The sequence below is a fragment of the Heterodontus francisci genome, chromosome 10 (assembly GCF_036365525.1).
Source record: "Heterodontus francisci isolate sHetFra1 chromosome 10, sHetFra1.hap1, whole genome shotgun sequence".
Lineage (NCBI taxonomy): Eukaryota > Metazoa > Chordata > Chondrichthyes > Heterodontiformes > Heterodontidae > Heterodontus > Heterodontus francisci.
The window spans coordinates 116,742,319-116,762,500 of NC_090380.1; the positions used below are offsets into that span (position 1 = coordinate 116,742,319).

Below are 20,182 nucleotides of genomic sequence, written 5' to 3' on the forward strand. Positions count from 1 at the left end.
AGAGTAAAGCTCCCTCTACACTGTCCCCATCAAACAAAAAAAAAACGGGGTTAGATACAGAGTAAAGCTCCCTCTACACTGTCCCCATCTAACAAAAAAAAAACGGGGTTAGATACAGAGTAAAACTCCCTCTACACTGCCCCATCAAACACTCCCAGGGCAGGTACAGCACAGGTTAGATACAGAGTAAAGTGTGCAACTCACTGGGACTGAAACACTATTCCTTTATCCCGCCCTTTGACGTCAGGTTTAACTGTTGAGGAAGGCTCACCTTGGGTTTTTACTGGGTCTGATATCGGACTGGGGTCACTGAGACCATAAGCATTGACTGCTCGAATAAGGAACAGGTAGACAGAGTTCGATCTGAGGTTTTTGATGGGGTATGTTTCCGTCTTCACCCGGTCTGCTACTGTTTGCCAGCTGCTGCCAGCTGCATGGCTGTAAATAATGTCACAAGAATTGATAGAAGGAAAATCACACAGACACAAGGCAAAAGCAAAACACTCGGAAACACCCTGATCCTGTTTCCCTTGGAAAATCCTTTGGCTTTCCCATTTCTCATCAAATAAAGATCATTATTGTACAGACCATAACATTCCCATGTGCCGTCTGTGGCCTATGCTGTGTTGGCCAATCTCACTGGGAGATGTAATGGAAGCTCGGGAACTGCCTTCAGTGGCCCAGGGGTTTAGGAGAGGAAGTCAAGTAGTGTAGACGGGAGATGGTGGCATAGTGGTCATGTCCCTGAACTAGTAATCCAGAGGCCCGGGATAATATCCTGGGGGCATGGGTTCAAATCCTACCATGGCTGCTGGTGGAATTTATATTCAATTAACTAATAAAAATCTGGAATTGAAAGCTAGTCTTGGTAATGGTGCCATGAAACTATCATCGATTGTTGCAAAAACTTATCTGGTTCACTAATGTCTTTCAGGGAAGGAAATCTGCTGTCCTTACCTGGTCCAGACCCACAACAATGTGACTGACTCTTAACTGCCCTCTGAAATGACCTAGCAAGACACTCAGTTGCCAAGGGCAATTAAGGATAGGCAGCAAATGCCAATGACGTTCACATCCCATGAAAGAATTTTTTTTAATGTGCTTGTGGGGGGTGGGGGGGGGGGGGGGGGGGTGGTGTCTGGATCTGTGCGGGTGAGGAATTGCTCACCCTGTGTGTCTGTGTATGTGTGTGGGTGAGGGTTTGCTCTCTCGGTTGGATTCCGGGAGGTTTCATCACTAATGCCGGCAACTGCCCCATCCCAATTCTCCTGCTGTTGGTCACCTGATAGATCAACCAGGCAGTAATGGTGGCTACAATACCCACAATCCTCCGCATTACAGAAACCACTTTATTTATCAATGGTCGTACGGGAGCAAGTGTGGGCCAAGGACCCATTGCATCATGAGCCCATTGGGGAACGAGGCAGGGGAGACAATGACTCCTATGATTTTTTTGTCTCCCTCTTCAGGAAAGTCCATGACTGAACATCAAGTGAAATCAGGTCCCCATGCCCTCAGCCACTGGCTCAGACATGAAGACTGGGGCAAGTTCATGCATTGGGCTATTGCCTGTGCAGCTGTTCACCAAGGAAAACCAGCAACTTCAGAGGAGGTCATAAAGCGGGCAAAAACTTCTCTAGATGCGTGACTGACCTGAAGGCCTCGATGATGTAGGATGTTGGTGTGGCCCCAACGATCATGTTTGGTCTCCATTTCAATGTGACCCCATTTTTGCTGACGTTTGTCACTTCTGGCTTAGATGGCACACCAGGGATCAGGTTGGGATCTGTTACTCGAGGAGGCAAGACTGGAGCTCCGAATTCTAGAGTCCCGACACCCAGAGGAAGACAAGGGAAGAGAAAGAGGACATAAAAGAAATCAAAACCAACAGCAATTTGCATTTATATAGCACCCTTAATATAGTAAAATACCCGCAAGGTGCTTCACAAGAGCATTAACAAAGAAAATTTGACACCAAGTCATATAAGGAGATATTAGGAGGACCAAAAGCTTGGTCAAAAGGGTCAGACTTAAGGAACGTCTTAAAGGAGGAGAGAGAGGTAGAGAGCTGGAGAGGTTCAGGGAAGGAATTCCAGAGCTTGGGGTCCAGGCAGCTGAAGGCACGAGCCCAATGGTGCAGGGATTAAAATTGGGGGATGTGCAAAAGGCCAGAATTGGAGCAGCAGAGAGATCTCAGAGGGTTATAGGGCTGGAGGAGATTGTAGAGATAGGGAGGGGTGAGGCCATGGAGGGATGCAAATTTTAAAATTGAGGTCTTGTTGAACCAAGAGCCAATCAGGACTTTTTAAACATCATTTGTGTGGTACGTTCGTGTCCCGTCAGTTGAATTGCACTTCTCTTCCAACATTTTCTCCTTTTGACTGTCACAGTTCATCCCAAAAAGGCTCCTCAGTAGATTAAGTACACAGTCTCTCCACTTCCCCCTTCCCGAGATGTGGAACTAAACTATACAGAGTAGGACGATCCGGATTAGATCCCCTGCCTGTCAGCTGAACTCAGCTTGAGTGGTTAATAGGGTTTCCAACTGTGGTTGAACATATTCCTGGAGGTTTCAACATATAACTTCCCGCATCCAACTGTCCCACAATACCCTCCAACCCCTCCCGCAAAACTCTTGCCATTAATCTCCCAGAATGCCTCCCTATCTTCCCAATCGGAAAGCGAACAGACTCCGTTACCCGATTGGCTGATCCTTGGCAAACAGCCATTTTTTTTCTCCATTCTGAATATGTATCAAATGAATAAACAAAAGTGTTAAAAATAAACGGCCGATTTTCTGCAATGCCCCCATCATAGAATAGAATCTTAGAATGGTTACAGCACAGAATGAGGCTATTTGGCCTATCGTGTCTGTGCTCGCTCTCTGCAAGAGCTACTCAGCTGATCCCACTCTCCTGCCCTTTCTCTTTAGCCCTGTAAATATTTTCTGTCCAGGTAATTATCCAGTCCTCTTTTGAAGGTTATGATTGAATCTGCCTCCACCACACTCTCAGACACAGCATTCCAGATCCTAACCACTCAGTGCGAAAAAAGTTTTTCCCCATGTCGCTGTTGTTTCTTTTGTCAATCACCTTAAATCGGTGCCCTCTGGTTCTGGATCCTTCAGCCAATGGGAACAGTTTCTCGCTATCTACTCTGTCCAGACCCCTCATGATTTTAAACACCTCTATCAAATCTCCTCTCAACCTTCCCGTCTTCAACTATCCATGTCGCTGAAGTTCCTCATCCCTGGCACCATTCTTGTAAGCCTTTTCTGCACCCTCTCTAAAGACTTTACATCCTTCCTAACGTATGGTGTCCAGAATTGGAAACCATACTCCAGTTGAGGCCAAACCGATGTTTTATAAAGGTTAGTCATAACTTCCTTGCTTTTGTACTCTATGTCCCTATTTATAAAGCCCAGGGTCCGATATTCCTTTTTAACCACTCTCTCAACCTGCCCTATCACATTTAATGATTTGTGCACATATACCCCCAGGTCTCTCTGTACCTGCAACCCTTTTAGAATTGTGTCTTTTAGTTTATATTGCCTTTCCTCGTTCTTCCTACCAAAATGAATCACTTCACAGTTGGCCTGAGGGTCACTGGGATAGAGGTGGGGAACAAAAAGCAGCCAGGATTCCCAAGCCTGAGCACCATCCAGTAACTCCCTTTCCTGAAACATGACAGTGTGAGTTGGAGGCATGGACGAGACTTGAGTTTAGCTGTACACACCCATTCCAGGCTCAGATATGGAGACTGAGCTGGTCAGGGGAGGCATGTTCAGTGCCTGTGGACCCTGTACCCCAGTGAGAATCATTGCCACAGGAGGGGAGGCAAAGTGATTGGAAAGGAAGGTTATATTCTGCCTGACAGTAAAGTGCCAAAACAACCCCAGCAAACAAAATGCCACTTCGATCGCTCTGATTCTGGTCTTGCTAATTTAGACTGTCACTAAGTGTGCAGTGGGTAGCTGTCAGATGCTTCCCAACTACCAAGAGTTGGGACAATGAGATCAGGAATGGACCTCTGATATTTAAAACACAACTGCCAACAATGGTTCAAGCCTTGAAACTCTCACCCAACTTCCAAACCTGGCAGATCCCAGGAGGAGGACATTCAGGATAACTCATCCTCAATTTAAAACACAACGAGGGGTTGCCTAATAGAGGTCTTTACGAGAATGAAAGGATTTTCCAGGGTAGACACAGAAAAGATGTTTCCACGTGTGGGGGAGACCAAAACTAGGGGCCATAAACATGATAGTCACTAAGTAATCCACTAGGGAATTCAGGAGAAACCTCTTTACCCAGAGAGTGGTGAGAATGTGGAACTCGCTACTGCAGGGACTGGTTAAGGGGAACAACATAGATGCATTTAAGGGGAAACTAGATAAACATGAGGGAGAAAGGAATAGAAGGATATGTTGATAGAATGAGGTGATGTAGGGTGGGAGGAGGCTTGTGTGAAGTATAAACATATAATATATAATATATTGTGTGGAGTATAGTATATACTGGTTGGGCTGAATGGCCTGTTTCAGTACTGCACATTTGGTTTAACTTGGAGCAATATCATCGCTAGTTAGATCCTTCACAACTTTGATCTGGGTTTGCAACTAGCTCTGGCTGTAAGAGTTCGACCTAAAAAGGTCCAGGCTATCTGGTGTCAATTTTCTAGGCACCACACACAAAACTGGCCTTATAGTGATTAGCAATTGCATTGAGACAACAGGATGCCTGGTGCGGAATTGTGATAATTCTGCACAGAGCAGTAGGCAAATCTTTTCAAACATTTTCATTGTGTAGAGGGAGCTTCACTGTATCTAACCCCGTGTTGTACCTGCCCTGGGAGTGTTTGATGGGACAGTGTAGAGGGAGCTTCACTCTGTATCTAACCCCGTGCTGTACCTGCCCTGGGAGTGTTTGATGGGACAGTGTAGAGGGAGCTTCGCTCTGTATCTAACCCCGTGCTGTACCTGCCCTGGGAGTGTTTGATGGGACAGTGTAGAGGGAGCTTCACTCTGTATCTAACCCCGTGCTGTACCTGCCCTGGGAGTGTTTGATGGGACAGTGTAGAGGGAGCTTCGCTCTGTATCTAACCTCGTGCTGTACCTGTCCTGGGAGTGTTTGATGGGACAGTGTAGAGTGAGCTTTACTCTGTATCTAACCCCATGCTGTACCTGCCCTGGCAGTGTTTGATGGGACAGTGTTTGACTGAAATGGGAGGGCTTTCTATCCCAAGCCTAGTCCCCCTCACCTCCATTTTCAGCAAGAAAGGGGCTTATAGAATAAAAAGAGCTTCTTACCTTGAACTTCAATGCGTGCACTCCATGATGCTTCACCACTTGGTGTTGAGGCTATACACGTATAGAGACCAGAGTCACCCAGCTGATGGACAGAGAAGGTAGAGAGAGAGTGAAAAATAAACTGCTGGGCAGAGTTTGTACCAGAAAATGAACGTTCTGAAAGCTCAAAGCAGTTACAGGGCTGTGTAACACGAGTGTGAGAATCCATTTTCATGATGAAGGATTTTGATTGAGTTGGCAGGGCCAAAGAGTTTCCAGTGGTGTGAGAATCAATAACCAGAGGAGACTGATTCAGGAAAATTGGCAAAAGAACAAGAGGGGGAGATGAGGGCAGTTTTTTTTTTGACACTGTGAGCTTTTGCTGCCTAAAAGGGCGGTGGAAGCAAATTCGGAAGGAACTTTCAAAATGGAATTAGATGAAAACTTGAAATCGAAACGTTTTGCAGGGCTATGGGGAAAGAGCAGGGGAGTGGGAAAAATTGGATAACTCTACAAGAAAGCTTGCACAGGCATGGTAAGCTGAATAGTACCCGACTATGCTGTGTGATTTCATGATTAAATTCATTCTTCATTGAAATTGTGTGATAACTAGTCATATAATGTCCCGGGTAATGAGCAGACCAAGTTGATGCAGGAGATTCTGAGCAATAAATACACTGCCCTGCGTGACATTGAGCCCAGAAGGTGTACCCTGAGTTAACTGATCTCCACTGCAGCAAGGGTGGTGACAGAATAGTGTAGAGGGAGTTTTACTCTGTATCTAACCTGTTTATTGGAGGGGAGGGGGGGTTCTCTTTTTTTTGTAGAGGGAGCTTTACTCTGTATCTACCCTTTTTTTTGGTGGCAGGGGGGGGGGCGTTCATTTTTTTCGTAGAGGGGGCTTCATTCCGTATCTAACCTATGTCTTTTTTGTTTTTTTTTCCTTTTTCTCTCTTTTTGTAGAGGAACCTTTACTCTGTATCTAACCCCATTTTTTTAATATAAGGTGGCCTTTTATTTTGCTTGAGGAGGTCTTTATTCCCCAGGCCCCCTTTATATACATTTTAAATAAATAACTTTATTAAAAACAAATAAATAAAACAAAACTCAAATTACAATACCATTCTCAGCATCGATGGTGCACTCCAGTCCCTGTGGTGCCCACCGGTCGCGGAAGGCATCAAGTGAACCAGAGGACACCACATGCTCCTTCTCCAGGGACACCCGGGCACGAACGTAACTGCGGAAGAGGGGCAGGCAATCAGGGTGGACCCACCCCCTGACGGCCCGCAGCCTTGAGCAGGCCCAGGAGCAGACAGACGAGGAGATTCTCCTCCCGGCCCACCCATACCGGGTGCCCAAAGATCAGCAGCGTGGGGCTGAGGAGCAGCCCCTTTAAATACTTAAAGAGGGCCTGCAACCTCGCACACTCCATATAAACATGGAACACAGACTCGTCCAGGCCGCAGGTGGCCTGGGAGTCCGTGAACCTACTTAAAAGTCGATTGCACAGGACTACCCTGTGCAGCACCCTCCACCCCAGGTCCCCGATGTAAAGGGGGAAGACTCCCACGTAGAGAGACCTCCGCCGGAGTTTCCCCTCGCCGCCAGATGGCAACACGGACTGCCAAGTCGTATCCCGGCGGCAGACAAGGGCTAGGAAATGGAGTGCGTGCAGGAGCAGCCCATACAGGAAACCCCTCCATGCCGTATTGAGGGCATTTCCAAGAGCTGGTTCAGGTTGTGCGGGACCGGCTCCCGAGGAGGGTTTCGGGGCCTGGGTCCGATGAGCAGTTCCAGCCGAGAGGGGGTCAGCTCGGCCGGGATCACTCCGCACTCCCGAGCCCCCTTGAGGGCGGCACAGTGGCGCAGTGGTTAGCACCGTAGCCTCACAGCTCCAGCGACCCGGGTTCAAATCTGGGTACTGCCTGTGTGGAGTTTGCAAGTTCTCCCTGTGTCTGCGTGGGTTTCCTCCGGGTGCTCCGGTTTCCTCCCACATGCCAAAGACTTGCAGGGTGATAGGTTAATTGGCCATTATAAATTGCCCCTAGTATAGGTAGGTGGTAGGGAAATATAGGAACAGGTGGGGATGTGGTAGGAATATGGAATTAGGGTAGGATTAGTATAAGTGGGTGGTTGATGGTCGGCACAGACTCGGTGGGCCGAAGGGCCTGTTTCAGTGCTGTATCTCTAAAAAAAAAAATCACCCGCAGTGAGGGGTGTCCTGGCGGCTTCAGCTGCTCCTCCGCCCGTTGGTCCGTCCCCAGAGCTGGCCGCCTGGACATCCGAGGCGCTCTCCTCCACCAGTGGGGGAGCACGCTGACTGGAGGCGACCATGTTCCAGACTCTGAATAGATCCCGGTAAAAGACAGGCAACTCCCTCAGAGAGGCACGGCTAGTGGATTCCGCCGGGAGCTGCATGTCGTCTTGAAGGCAGTGCCCCTGGCGGAACAAATACGTCGCCAGCGCACACCATCTAGGAGGAAGGTCAACGTACAGGTATCTCTGCAGGGTCCGAAGACGGAGAGTCGAAGCCTGGGTGCGGACGCACACCAGTGACTGGCCGCCCTCCTCTATTGGGAGACTCAGGACCATGGCAGAGACCCAGTGTTTCCTCTTGCCCCAGAAGAAATCGACGAGTTTCTTCTGGATCTTGGTGGTGAATGCAGTGGGCGGGGCCAAAGTGACCAACCAGTACCACAGCATCGAGGCCACCAGTTGGTTTATGACCAGCGCTCGGCCCCTGGAGGAACGCACTCAGAGCAGTCCTGTCTAGCGCCCCAGCCGAGTGGTGACTTTCGCTTCCAATTCCTGCCAGTTTGCCGGCCAGGCTTCCTCAGCAGGGCTAAGGTGGACTCCCAGACAGAGGAGGTGCATGGTACTCCATGTAAAATGTGTTAATTCCTCCAGTAGGGAGTCCACCTGCCACTGACGAATATGCCCCACCCTCTGACAGGCATGGCACCGCACCCCGTTCGAGGTCCAGAACACACGGTAGGCCTTCCCCTGGAACTCCACATTAAACTGGCCCTCTGTAACCTCCTCCCGTGTCAGCTGCATAGAGAGCTGGCGACAGAAGGAGTACACGTGCCGGAAGCTGTTTTCCCGAAGACCGAGCGGGATGGGGTGAGCCCCGTCTTTACCTCCCCCAGATGGTGCAGATGAGGAAGGAGGAGCTCACCAGGAATGAAGGGCAGGACATCAGATAAAATGACGGTGCACAGTGGCCTCCAGGATGTCCACTGGCAGAAAGGTCCCGCCCATGGTGAGCCCCTTGCTCAGGGCCAAGGAAATCGCCCACTCGGTCTTCAGGAAAAATGCTGACTTCCCATACATTTTAGAGGCAACAACAATGGGTGAGGGGCCGGCAACCTCAGCCATTGCTTCCACGCATGTCTCTGTTGACATATTGGGGTGGATGTAGCACTTGACTCCATGCTTGCAACTGCAGCAGCCGCAGCAGCTGTTCAAGAAGACCCCGCCACTGGCGAAGAGAGACTTGCCATGGAGTCAAAAAGCCACGCCTACCCCTAACAAATAAAGCAAACAGTGTCGTTTTTAACAATTAAACTGATATGATGAGGGTGGGGGGGGGTGCGGTGGGAGTAGAGGAAGATGGGGTGGGAAGGAAAAGAAGAGGAGAGGATAGGTAGCTGAGTGGTGGAAGGGAGAGAAAGGCTGCGAGGATGTTTCTCTTCAATTGGTGATTGAAGCACCTTACTGCAGAGAATACAAAGTCCAGTCTTCTGGTCAGGGGAGGGTTCTTCGCCCGGCTCGGCTGGAGACGTCTGGTTCTTTCCACTTTCTGCTGTTGTTACAAAGAGTTTCTTCACCCGGGCGGCTCCAGCTGTCCAGAGCTGCACAGTTGAGGTGGGGAGGGAGCCCCCTTTGTGCAAGATGGGGAAAAACACAAAAGCAAATACAGGGTCCCCATATCGAATCTTTGAGCCCCACCACTGGATAGTCTGATGCCCCTCCCTCTCTGAACAGTCCAAGAAAAACAGTTCACCAGTGCTCCAACATGCACCTTCCAAAATAACTCGCAGGTCCTTTACTCCAAAACGTAGAATCAGTTCCACACTTGTGTTGTAATTCTCAGTTCTCGCCTTTCCAGCTGCTGCTCCCACCATCCTATACCGGTGCAGCTGCTTCAGCTGAGTGCATACAGGAAGTGCTCCTTAAATTGCTCCAACCCCGTTTTTTTTTTTTTTCTTTTTTTTTCCCCGGGCTGTACCTGTCCTGGGAGTGTTTGATGGGGACAGTGTAGAGGGAGCTTTACTCTGTATCTAACCCCATGCTGTACCTGTCCTGGGAGTGTTTGATGGGGACAGTGTAGAGGGAGCTTTACTCTGTATCTAACCCCTGTACTGTACCTGTCCTGGGAGTGTTTGATGGGGACAGTGTAGAGGGAGCTTTACTCTGTATCTAACCCCGGGCTGTACCTGTCCTGGGAGTGTTTGATGGGGACAGTGTAGAGGGAGCTTTACTCTGTATCTATCCCAGTTTTTTTTTTCCTTCTGGATAGTGCAGAATGGGCTTTACTCTGTATCTAACCCATGCTGTATCTGCCCTGGGAGTGTCTGATGGAACGGTGCAGAGGGAGCTTTACTCTGTATCTATCCCAGTTTTTTTTTTCCTTCTGGATAGTGCAGAATGGGCTTTACTCTGTATCTAACCCATGCTGTACCTGCCCTGGGAGTGTTTGATGGGGGACAGTGTAGAGGGAGCTTTACTCTGTATCTAACCCATGCTGTACCTGCCCTGGGAGTGTTTGATGGGGGACAGTGTAGAGGGAGCTTTACTCTGTATCTAACCCCTGACTTCAGGAAAGAAACATAGGGAATGATGAGGGAATACAAGGATACAACACTAAGCCATTTAGCAGATGCACTTTCGGCTGCCAGGATCCAGACAGACTTTTGGAGCAGGCTGGTGATGTATGGCAAGTCAATTCAGCATGAACCATATTGTAAGATCAATATGAAGTCGCTGTTAAGCCTCCGAGTTTTCTGAGTGTGCTTGTACTCACTGTCTCGAGTCCTGAGTGTCCAAGGGAACTCGTAATAATTCCTTTTTGCAAGAAAGGACAAGGGAGATTCTATTTCTATAGCACCTTTCATGACCTCTCTCTGGCTGCCTTTAAAACAGTGAATGAAATGATTTTTAATTTAATTAATGTGGTATATCATCCTGTGTGTGTAGCTGGTAAATCACACCCGAAACAAGCAGCGGGGAACTGGTCCTTGGAAAATATTCAGAAGAGCAGAATGAGTAATGAGATCGTGAGGGATGAACGCTCTCCGTACCTTGGCATAACGGATCTGTAAGGTTCCTGTCTCCTGTTGCTTTATCCGTGAGTCGTGGCTGGACACCAAGACCCCATCCTTCCTCCAGAGGATGGTGGGTGGCGGGGAGCCACTGGCCAGGCACCCAAGGGCCACAGTGCTGTCCACGGCAACTGTCTGATTGATAGGGCCCTGGCGAATGACAGGAGGAGGCCTGTCCGAAATCACTGTAACAGAAACAAGAAAGAAGCAATTAAAGTTTGAACAAATGGAAGCAATTTATTTTTAATTTTCACAAACCTTCCAAAGAGCAATGCCAAACGTCTATTGCATAGACAGGCCTCTAATTACAGGACTAATTGTAACTGGTGCATCAATGGAGGAGAAAATGTAAACATATGGTGAAGAATCTCCCCACACTGTGAACTAATAATGAACAGCCCCACAGCTGCACTTCACCTGGAAACAATAAAGACAGACAGACCAGCATCGATGCAGTGGGACCTTAACAGTGAGGCCTACCAAGATCAGACAGACCTACCAGGAACAGTCAGGTCTATCAGGATCAGTCAGGCCTATCAGGATCAGTCAGGCCTACCAGAAACAGTGAGGCTTACCAGGATCAGTGAGGCCTATTAGGTTCAGTGAAGCTTATTAGGTTCAGTGAAGCCTATTAGGTTCAGTGAGGCCTACCAGGGACAGTCAGACCTACCAGGAAACAGTCAGGCCTATCAGGAAACGGTCAGGCCTACCAGGAACAGTCAGGCCTATTAGGACAGTGAAGCCTACCAGGAACAGTGAGGCCTCCGGGGATCAGTGAGGCCTACCAGGAAGTCAGGCCTCCTAGGATCAGTGAGGCCTATCAAGATCAATGAGGCCTACCAGGATCAATCAGGCCTACCCCTTCAGTACAACAGTATGCAGTGAACTCTTTCTCAGAGGAAGGCATATCACTGGACAGAATGTTCCAGAATATACCAGCTCAACATGGGCAACAACAACTTGCATTTAACATCGATAAAACATTCCAAAGCACTTCACAGAGCCATAATCAGACCAAGATGACTACTGCATTATCCTGCACTAACCCTCTGCTCCGAGCTTGTTCTTCATTCTCTTCCCTGAGTTATAGGTCTGTTCCACATCAGTCCCTGATCAGGAGGCCAGGAGGTAACCCATCCTGGTGCTGGGAGACAGTCAGAATCACCTCTTGCTCTGGGCTTCCACCACGCAGGTGCCCACCCTTCAGGCTTGCGGGTCTCTCTGAAATTGGTTCACCAATGCAAGACGTCATGGGGAGGATAGAGGTGTTTTGACAGCCTACTGTTATGAACAAGCACTCACCTGCTTTCCACCCTAAATGCTTGAGGAAGCATCTCGGTTAAGATTCCAAAAACATCACCTCATTGCAACAGCACTCAGGATGCATTGTGTCAAGATGGTAATGTTAATATACGCTCTCTTCCTGAGAAAGAAGGGAGCAGGAAAGTGAGATTGGTTCTGGATTAGTCTCGTAAAGATACTGCTGACACACGCCAGGTCGAATTGCGCTGAAACTCTGTGAAGTTCTGGGAACCACACCTCAGGGAGGTGTGCTTGGAGCGGGTGCAGCATTGATTCACCAGAAAGATACCAGGGCTCAATGGGTTAAATTATGAGGACAGGTTACACAGGTTATTCTTGTATTTCCTCCAGTATAAAATGTTAAGAGCCGTTCAAGATGATTGAAGTATTTGATAGGATCGATAAAGAAAAACTATTTCCTCTGGTCGGGGAGTGCAGATCAAGAGGGGGCAATGCCAAGGAGGGTAGATGGAGGTAAGATGCAGATCAGCCATGATCTCATTGGTCAGAAGTTATATTAAACTTGTATAGGGCCTTGGTTAGAGGCATTGGAGAAGGTGCAAAAATGATGTGCAAGGATAATACCAGAACTGAGAGGTTATACCTATCACCAAAGATTGAACTTGGCATATGGTAGCTTAGTGGTTAGGTTACTGGACTGGTAATCTAGAGGCCTAGAATAATGATCCATAAGACATGAGTTGAAATCCCACCAAGGAATGGGGAATTTAAATCCAGATAATTAAATGCAGATCTCCTTGAAGCTACTGAATTGATGCAAAAACCCATCTGATTCATTCTGCCTCTTTAGTGGAGGAAATCTGCCGTCCTTACCTGGTCTGGCCGCTATGTGACTCCAGACCCCACAGCAATGTGGTTGATTCTTAACAGCCTGCTCGTAAGCCGCTCACTTATATTCAAGAAGGGCAGTTAGGGATGGGCAATAATTGCCAGCGATGCCCACATCCCATGAACGAATGAAAAAACACAGGCTTGAGCTTGTTTCATCAAGGGGTTTTAAGAATGTGAAAAGGTTTGATAGAGTAGATGTTGAGGAAAATATTTCCACTTGTGGGCAAGACCAGAACTAGGGAAATAAAGATAGATAATCACGAATAAATCCAATAGGGAATTCAGGAAAAACTTCTTTACCCAGAGAGTGGTGAGAATGTGGAACTCACTACCACAGGGAGTGGTTGAGGTGAATAGTATAGAAGCATTTAAGGGGAAGCTGGATAAACACATCAGGGAGAAAGGAATAGATGGATATGCTGATCGGGTGAGATGATAAGGAGGCTCCTGTGGAGCATCAGCACTGGCTTGTTATTACTTGATTGGCAGAACATGCTTGAGGGGCTGAGTGGCCTACTCCTGCTCCTATGCTTCTATCAAAACACTAATACCATTGTCCTTCCAGAATGAGAGGTGACTATCTTCCTATTAGAGTTGTTTAACATTGACCTGAACAGGCTGAAAGATCTCAGGACAGCACCTTCGGCAATGCAGTACTCCCTCAGACCCAAATCTCAGCTTGAACTCACAACTTTCAGCTTCAAAGAAAGCAAGAACTTGCATTTAGAGCACCTTTAACAAAGTCCCAAAGCACTTTCCCAGCTAATAAAGTACTTTTAAATGTGGTAATGTAAGGAAATGCAGCAGCCAATTTGTGCATAGCAAGCTCCCACAAACATAATAACCTGATTATTTAGTTTTACTGGTTGAGGGATAACTATTATCCCAGGACAATGGGGAGAGCTCCTCTAAAAAATTGTGCTTTGGGACCTTTTATAGTCACCTAACAAAGGAGGCAGGGCCTCAGTTTAACATCTCATCTGAAAGACAGCACCTGTGACAGTGCAGCACTCCCTCAGTACTGGATCATGTGCTCAAGTCTCTGAACCCATAATCTTCCATCTCAATAGTGAGAACACTACACACTGAGCCACACCTGGCATCTACGATGTGAGGAGCTGAGTCTGCGTCTTACTGAAGATGAAAAGGCAGGTAAGGAGGGGACTAAGGTGGGCTTTTACCTAGAATTAACAGCACAGAAACAGGCCATTCAATCCATCTGGACTATGCTGGTGTTTATGCTCCACAGGAGCTTCCTCCCACCCTTACTTCATCTCACCCTATCAGCATATCCTTTGAATCCCTACCCAAATTCCTTTGGATCATGGTATTAAGAGTTATGGAGGAAATGGAGTTGAGATACAGAGCAACCATGATCTGATTAAAAGGCGGAACAGACTCAAAGGGCTGAATGGCCTCTTCCTCTTCCTACATGGCTTCTTCCTCTCTGAGCTGAGAGCCGGGGAAGTTTGTTGTCGGCAGAGTATTCAGTAATGGATTGTTGGGTCTAATCCTTTCTTAACCTAAAGCCCCTGGAAAAACCTCAGTGACTTACCATCAGTCACTTCCAGGAAGACTTTGATGATGACACTCCCAGCCACGTTGAGTGCTTGACAGCTGTAGTAACCAACATCAGATCTCTGGGCATTGGTGATGGTGAGGTCTCCTACCTGCGACACTGAGAATCTGCTAGCAGGTTCCGGAGGCTGGTAGGAGAAAAGCAGATTCTGAAACAGAAAAAACACAAGGAATACAATTAAACCAAGAGGTTAAGGGTGTGGGAACCAGAAACATCCCTCCAAGCAGCTTGTTAAGATAGAGCAGATTTATTCCACCTCAATCCTGGTGAATTCTCCTCACTCTTTCCTTGAGGATCTGATCCTGATAAAGGCAAAGTTCTGCTGGGTGTTTACTGATAAGTACAATCATTTATGTGTGTACCTAGACAGTGAACATCAGAAGACCACAGGGGTCACTCAGCAGAAATTATGTATGCACACAAACATGAACACAACCATGCACTCACCCTTATTCATGCATTTACACACATGCTCACAAGCACCTGCAATAAGTGAACACATATGCATGCATGCTGATACACATAGGCTCACACAGATATGGGCATAAGAGAGCAGACACCCATACCAACACATGCATGCAGTCACTCACACACATATGCACGTGTAGACGTACAATCACACGGGCTCACACACTCAGGAGCATTGGAAACCTCAGTCCAGTGTGCTCCCTTGTAGCTTCCCCATCTCCCACCTAACTCAGCTCTGACAGAGGATGCAGCCTGCGACCTTTCCCTTGGTCTCAGTTACTGATGGCATGGTGCATTTTCCTACTGATCCATCAGTGAAGATGATTTATTTCCTGAGTATTTTCACTGGCAATAAGGACCCGCCCAGATGTGAGATGATGAGTGCTGTCTCGCCCCAGTTCTCAATGCCCTTAACCTTGTTGCAAAACTGGCAGTCCCGTCAACAAGCTGTGGGAAATGGAGTCAACATCGCACGTTCTATCCTCCCACCACAACTCATCACTGGACGGTTCCAGGCATAGACAACACCTGCTCGAAGTCGTGTGTGCCGCGCCCCAGAACGTGGAAACCTCCGCCACACACCCACCTGGCTGCCCTCCCTCTGCCAGAAAATGGCCGGCTGAGGGCTCCCAGTCGCCTCGCACGTGAACGTGACCGTCCGCCCAACCGCCACCATCTGGTCCCGCGGTTTCACCGCAAACTGCGGCGGAGCTGGTGAGGTCAAAAAGAAACAAAAAGATTACCACAGGAGCCATCGAAGGTTACAACACAGAATGATACAGGACAGCAGAGCACTCAACCAATCGTGCCTGTGCTAGCTCTTTGAATTAATCATACTGTACCAAAGGAGGCTATTTGGCCCATCGTGCCTGTGCTAGCTCTTTGAAAGAGCTACCCTATTAGCCCCTCTCCCCCTACTCTTTCCCCAAAGCCCTGAAAAATTTCCCCATTCAAGTCTTTCTCCAATTCCCTTTTGAAAGTTACGACTGAATCTGCTTCCACTGCCCTTTCAGGCAGCACATTCCAGATCACAACAACTCGCCACATTAAAAAAAAATTCTTCTCATCTATTTAAATAAAAACTTGCCGGTTTGACTGCACTCGACATTATGTTGAAGCTACGCAGTTAATTCCATTGTTTCTTTCCTTCAATTTAATTTCCATCAGTGCTAAGTTCCGGTGTTTTAAAATTTTGTTTTTGCAAAGAAGTTAATTCGCCAGCCAAAACCACAGAATCCTAAATACTTGAGGAGGGAGATACAGAAGCATGGTAATCCTGTGGGTTCAACAGAGGTGGTCCCAACAATTGTGAACAGGACAGGATGTTAATTCAACCAGGAACAGACGAGCGTTTATTGGAAGACTGTCACTAGTTCGGCCACAGCTGGAGTATTGTGTCCATTTCTGGACACCACACTTTAGGAAGGACGTAAAGGCTTTACAGAAGATTCAGAAGCAATTCATGAGAATGGTTCCAGGGATGAGGGACTTCAGTTACGTGGATAGACTGGAAAAACGGAGGTTCTTCTCCTTAGAGTAGCGAAGGCTGAGGTGATGTGATGGAGGTGTTTAAAATCAAGAAGGGTTTGGATAGAGAAAATAAAGAGAAAACATTTCCAATGACTGAAGGGCCGATAACTAGAGCACACAGATTTAAAGTGACTGGCAAAAGAATCAGAGACGACATGAGCAATTTTTTTTTTTTACACAGAGAGTATTTAGGATCTGGAATGGTGGATACAGAATCAATAGCAGCCTTCAAAAGGGAATTGTATAAGTCCGCGAAATATGAAGAATTGCAGGGCTGTGGGGAAAGAGCAGGGGAGTGGGACTACCACAATTGCTCTTCAAAAGAGCTAGTACAGTATTGATGGACCGAATGGCCTCCTGTACGGTACTATTCTATGATTCTATGAATAACACACACACACTCTCTCTCTCTCTTCCGCTCTGGAGTAAATTTCTGTGTATAAAACATTTACCCTCAGGAAGTCCCAGAATAGCAGAACACAGGTTGGAGTTAGACAGAACACTCCATAACTGATCAGCACAACTGAAGCGGATATTTCTACAACTGCTATCCATATAAGAATCATACAGCACAGAAGGAGGCAATTCAGCCCATCGTGTCTCCTTGAAAGAGCTATCAATCAGTCCCACTCCATTGTTCTTACCCCATAGCCCTGCAAATATTTGCTTTTCAAGTATTTCTCCAATTCCCTTTTGAAAGTTACTATTGAATCTGCTTCCAGTGCCCTTTCAGGCAGCACATTCCAGATCACAACAACTCACTGCATAAAAACGTTTTTCTTCATGTTGTTCTTTGGCCAATTGCTTAAAGAAGTTCATTAATTAACTCTTCAGATATAGGGATCAGGCGCCATTTTGCTTTAGAACTAGGCTGAACTTGGTGTGATTGAAAATAGGGCCCACAACAAACTAGCTACCAGATCAGAAATAAACCAGATTAATTTGTAATTCCCACTTCAATCCACATTCAAAAGGCCCCAGAAATTGCCTTCCTGCCCTTATCTAATTCCAGACTGGGTCCTTTGCTTCAATTTTTGTCACTGGTGGTGTGTACCATTCTACAAGAACTGACAGTCTGGCCTCAAGAGTGTGTGAGCAAGTGGGAGTGTGTGTGGTTTGCCCTAGGAAGGGAGCAGAGCAGAGGCAAGCTCTGATCTGTTCCTCACCCAACATCCTGGAATGGTGTCAGCTGTAGCTCAGTTGGTAGCACCCTTACCTTAAAGACAGAAGATTGTAGATTAAAGTCCCACACCAGTGACGTAAGCACAAAGATCTAGGCTGGCACTCCCCAGTGCAATACGGAGGGAGTGCTGCACTGTCAGAGGTGCCACCTTCCAGATCAGACATTAATCTGAGGCCCCGTCTGCCCTTTCAGATGGATGCAAAATATCCCATTGGCACTATTTCGAAGAAGAACAGGGGAGTTCTACCCTGGCATCCTGGGCCGATATTTATCCCTTAACCATTATCAGTAAAAACAAATGACCGAGTGAGTCATTTTGCTCATTGCTACTTGTGGGAGCTTGCTGTGCACAAACCCGCTACCGCGTTTCCTACATTACGATAGTGACTATACTTCAAAAGTACTTCACTGGCGGTAAAGCTCATTGGAACGCCATGAAAGGTGCGATATAAATGCAAGCTCTTGCTTTCTTTTTGTCTCGGGGTGAAGTCAGTTAACAATTTATCCCACTCAAGAAGCATCTAACTTCCTTCTCTGTAGATTGAACCTCATGCCCACTCAAAATTACAAAGTCTTGTTTAAAACCTTCAATTACCTCATTCCGTGTTGAAACCTGTGGAGAAATGTGTTTTTTTTTTGCAGTGACGTAAGATATGTTTGTTACCTTATCTCTCCGTTCAACATTACTCATACTCCCCTCTCAGAACTTTTCTAAAATAAACACTTCATGTTGCTTCCCACTGTTGCCAGCAGCAACAGAACCATGTAAGCAGGTTGGTTGGTTGATGAAGGATGGAAGGTTTGGATGAGTGTGACACTGTGACTGGGAGTCCCCGTCAGCATGAAGTGCAGAGAATGGCAGATGAGATTTCAACTTACCAACTGACCCAACTAGAACAAAACAAAAGACAAAAATAAATAAATGAAACAATAGGATGAATTGCAACAGCATCAACAACAATGTAAAAAGACTGAGCCCAGCCACTTCACGCGACCTTTATACGTGACGGATATTTTATATTCTTCATTCTTGCTAGGAAGGGCAGCATTTATCACTCATCTCCTAACCGCTCAAGAAGGTGGTGGTGGACCTTCTTTTTGAACTAGTAGTCACGTGACACAACTGAGTGGCTTTGGCAGGCTGATTCAGAGTCAATCACAATGTTGTAAGACTGGAGTCATTACATAGGGCCAGATGGGACAATGAAGGCAAATTTCCTTCCCTAAAGGGACATCAGTGAAGCAGTTGTTTTTTTCTTAACGACAGCTTTGTGGTCATTTTTACTGATTTAAGAATTCCAAGTTCTCAAATGTGGGATTCAAACTCATATTTCCTGGTTGGGGCGGCACAGTGGCGCAGTGGTTAGCACCGCAACTTCACAGCTCCAGCAACCTGGGTTCGATTTTGGGTACTGCCTGTGTGGAGTTTGCAAGTTCTCCCTATGACCGCGTGGGTTTTCGCCGGGTGCTCCGGTTTCCTCCCACAGCCAAAGACTTGCAGGTTGATAGGTAAATCGCCCATTATAAATTGTCCCTAGTATAGGTAGGTGGTTGGGAAGGTGGGGATGTGGTAGGATTAATGTAGGATTAGTATAAATGGGTGGCTGATGGTCAGCACAGACTCGGTGAGCTGAAGGGCCTGTTTCAGTGCTGTATCTCTAAATAAATATTTTACTAACATAAACACAATACCACTGTACCCTGGACAGTCTACCTAGACAGTCCATTCACATCTATCAGTTTATGTGCAGCCTTAACAAGAGAGATCTACATTCTGTTCTGGCCATTGTACCTCAGGAAGGATATAGGAGGGGGTGAAGTGCAGATTCACCAGAATGATACCAGGATTAAGAGTTACATTATGAGGACAGGTTGCACAGACTAGGTTTGTATTTCCTAGAGTATCAAAGATTAAGAGGTGATCTAATTGAGGTGTTTAAGACGATTAAGAGAATTGATAGGGTCGATTGAGAGAAACTATTTCCTCTGGTGTGAGGGAGCCCAGATAAAGAGGGCATAACCTTAAAACTCGAGCCAGGCCATTCATAAGTGATGAAAAGGACAAAGGATAGGGGAAATCTGGAACTCTCTCCCCCAAAAAACTGTTGAAGCTGGGGATCAATTAAAAATTTCAAAACTGTAACTAATAAATTTTTGTTGGGTCAGGGTGTTAAGGGTTAAAGAACCAAGGCAGGAAGATGAAGCTAAGATCAATCATAATCTAATTAGGCAGAACAGGTTTGAGGAGCTGAATTGCCTCCTCCTGTTCCTCTGCACTCAAACATCCTGCTAAGATTCAACCTTCAGGCTCAGATAGGAAGGACAACCAGGTTGGATGGCCTGTTCCCAATCTGTAACCCTAGAGGGACTCACCACCCTTGAGGCATGAGTGGTGTGTAGCATCGAGCAGTGGGGGAGGTGATGGGGGTGAGGAAGGAGAGGGAGAGACAGTATAAAACACAATTGGAACTTGCAATCATTCCTGAAAAAGTTTTCTGATTGATTTTTTTTGCACCAAGCATTCCTTTTTCCCATTTCAAATGCCCAGCCAGCTTGCGCTCCTTCTGAGTTAGATTCTGTTTCGTTTATAGCGTTGAGTTGGCAAGTTATTTGCTGATGTCAAGCCAATTTTGTGTCATGTCAAACACAAGTTG

The 20,182-nt window shown here is 46.9% G+C and overlaps 1 protein-coding gene across 1 annotated transcript in view; it reads right to left on the reverse strand.

The window, feature by feature from the left end:
- robo1 (roundabout, axon guidance receptor, homolog 1 (Drosophila)) overlaps positions 1 to 20,182 on the reverse strand; it is a 1,072,119-nt gene that overhangs the window by 113,663 nt on the left and 938,274 nt on the right. Inside the window, exons 9-14 of the mRNA XM_068041298.1 lie at positions 15,402 to 15,526; positions 14,324 to 14,495; positions 10,594 to 10,799; positions 5,309 to 5,390; positions 1,654 to 1,822; positions 272 to 438 (exon numbers count right to left, since the gene is read on the reverse strand). Of these exons, the coding sequence (XP_067897399.1) occupies positions 272 to 438; positions 1,654 to 1,822; positions 5,309 to 5,390; positions 10,594 to 10,799; positions 14,324 to 14,495; positions 15,402 to 15,526 (921 nt within the window). The remainder of the gene's footprint in view (positions 1 to 271; positions 439 to 1,653; positions 1,823 to 5,308; positions 5,391 to 10,593; positions 10,800 to 14,323; positions 14,496 to 15,401; positions 15,527 to 20,182) is intronic.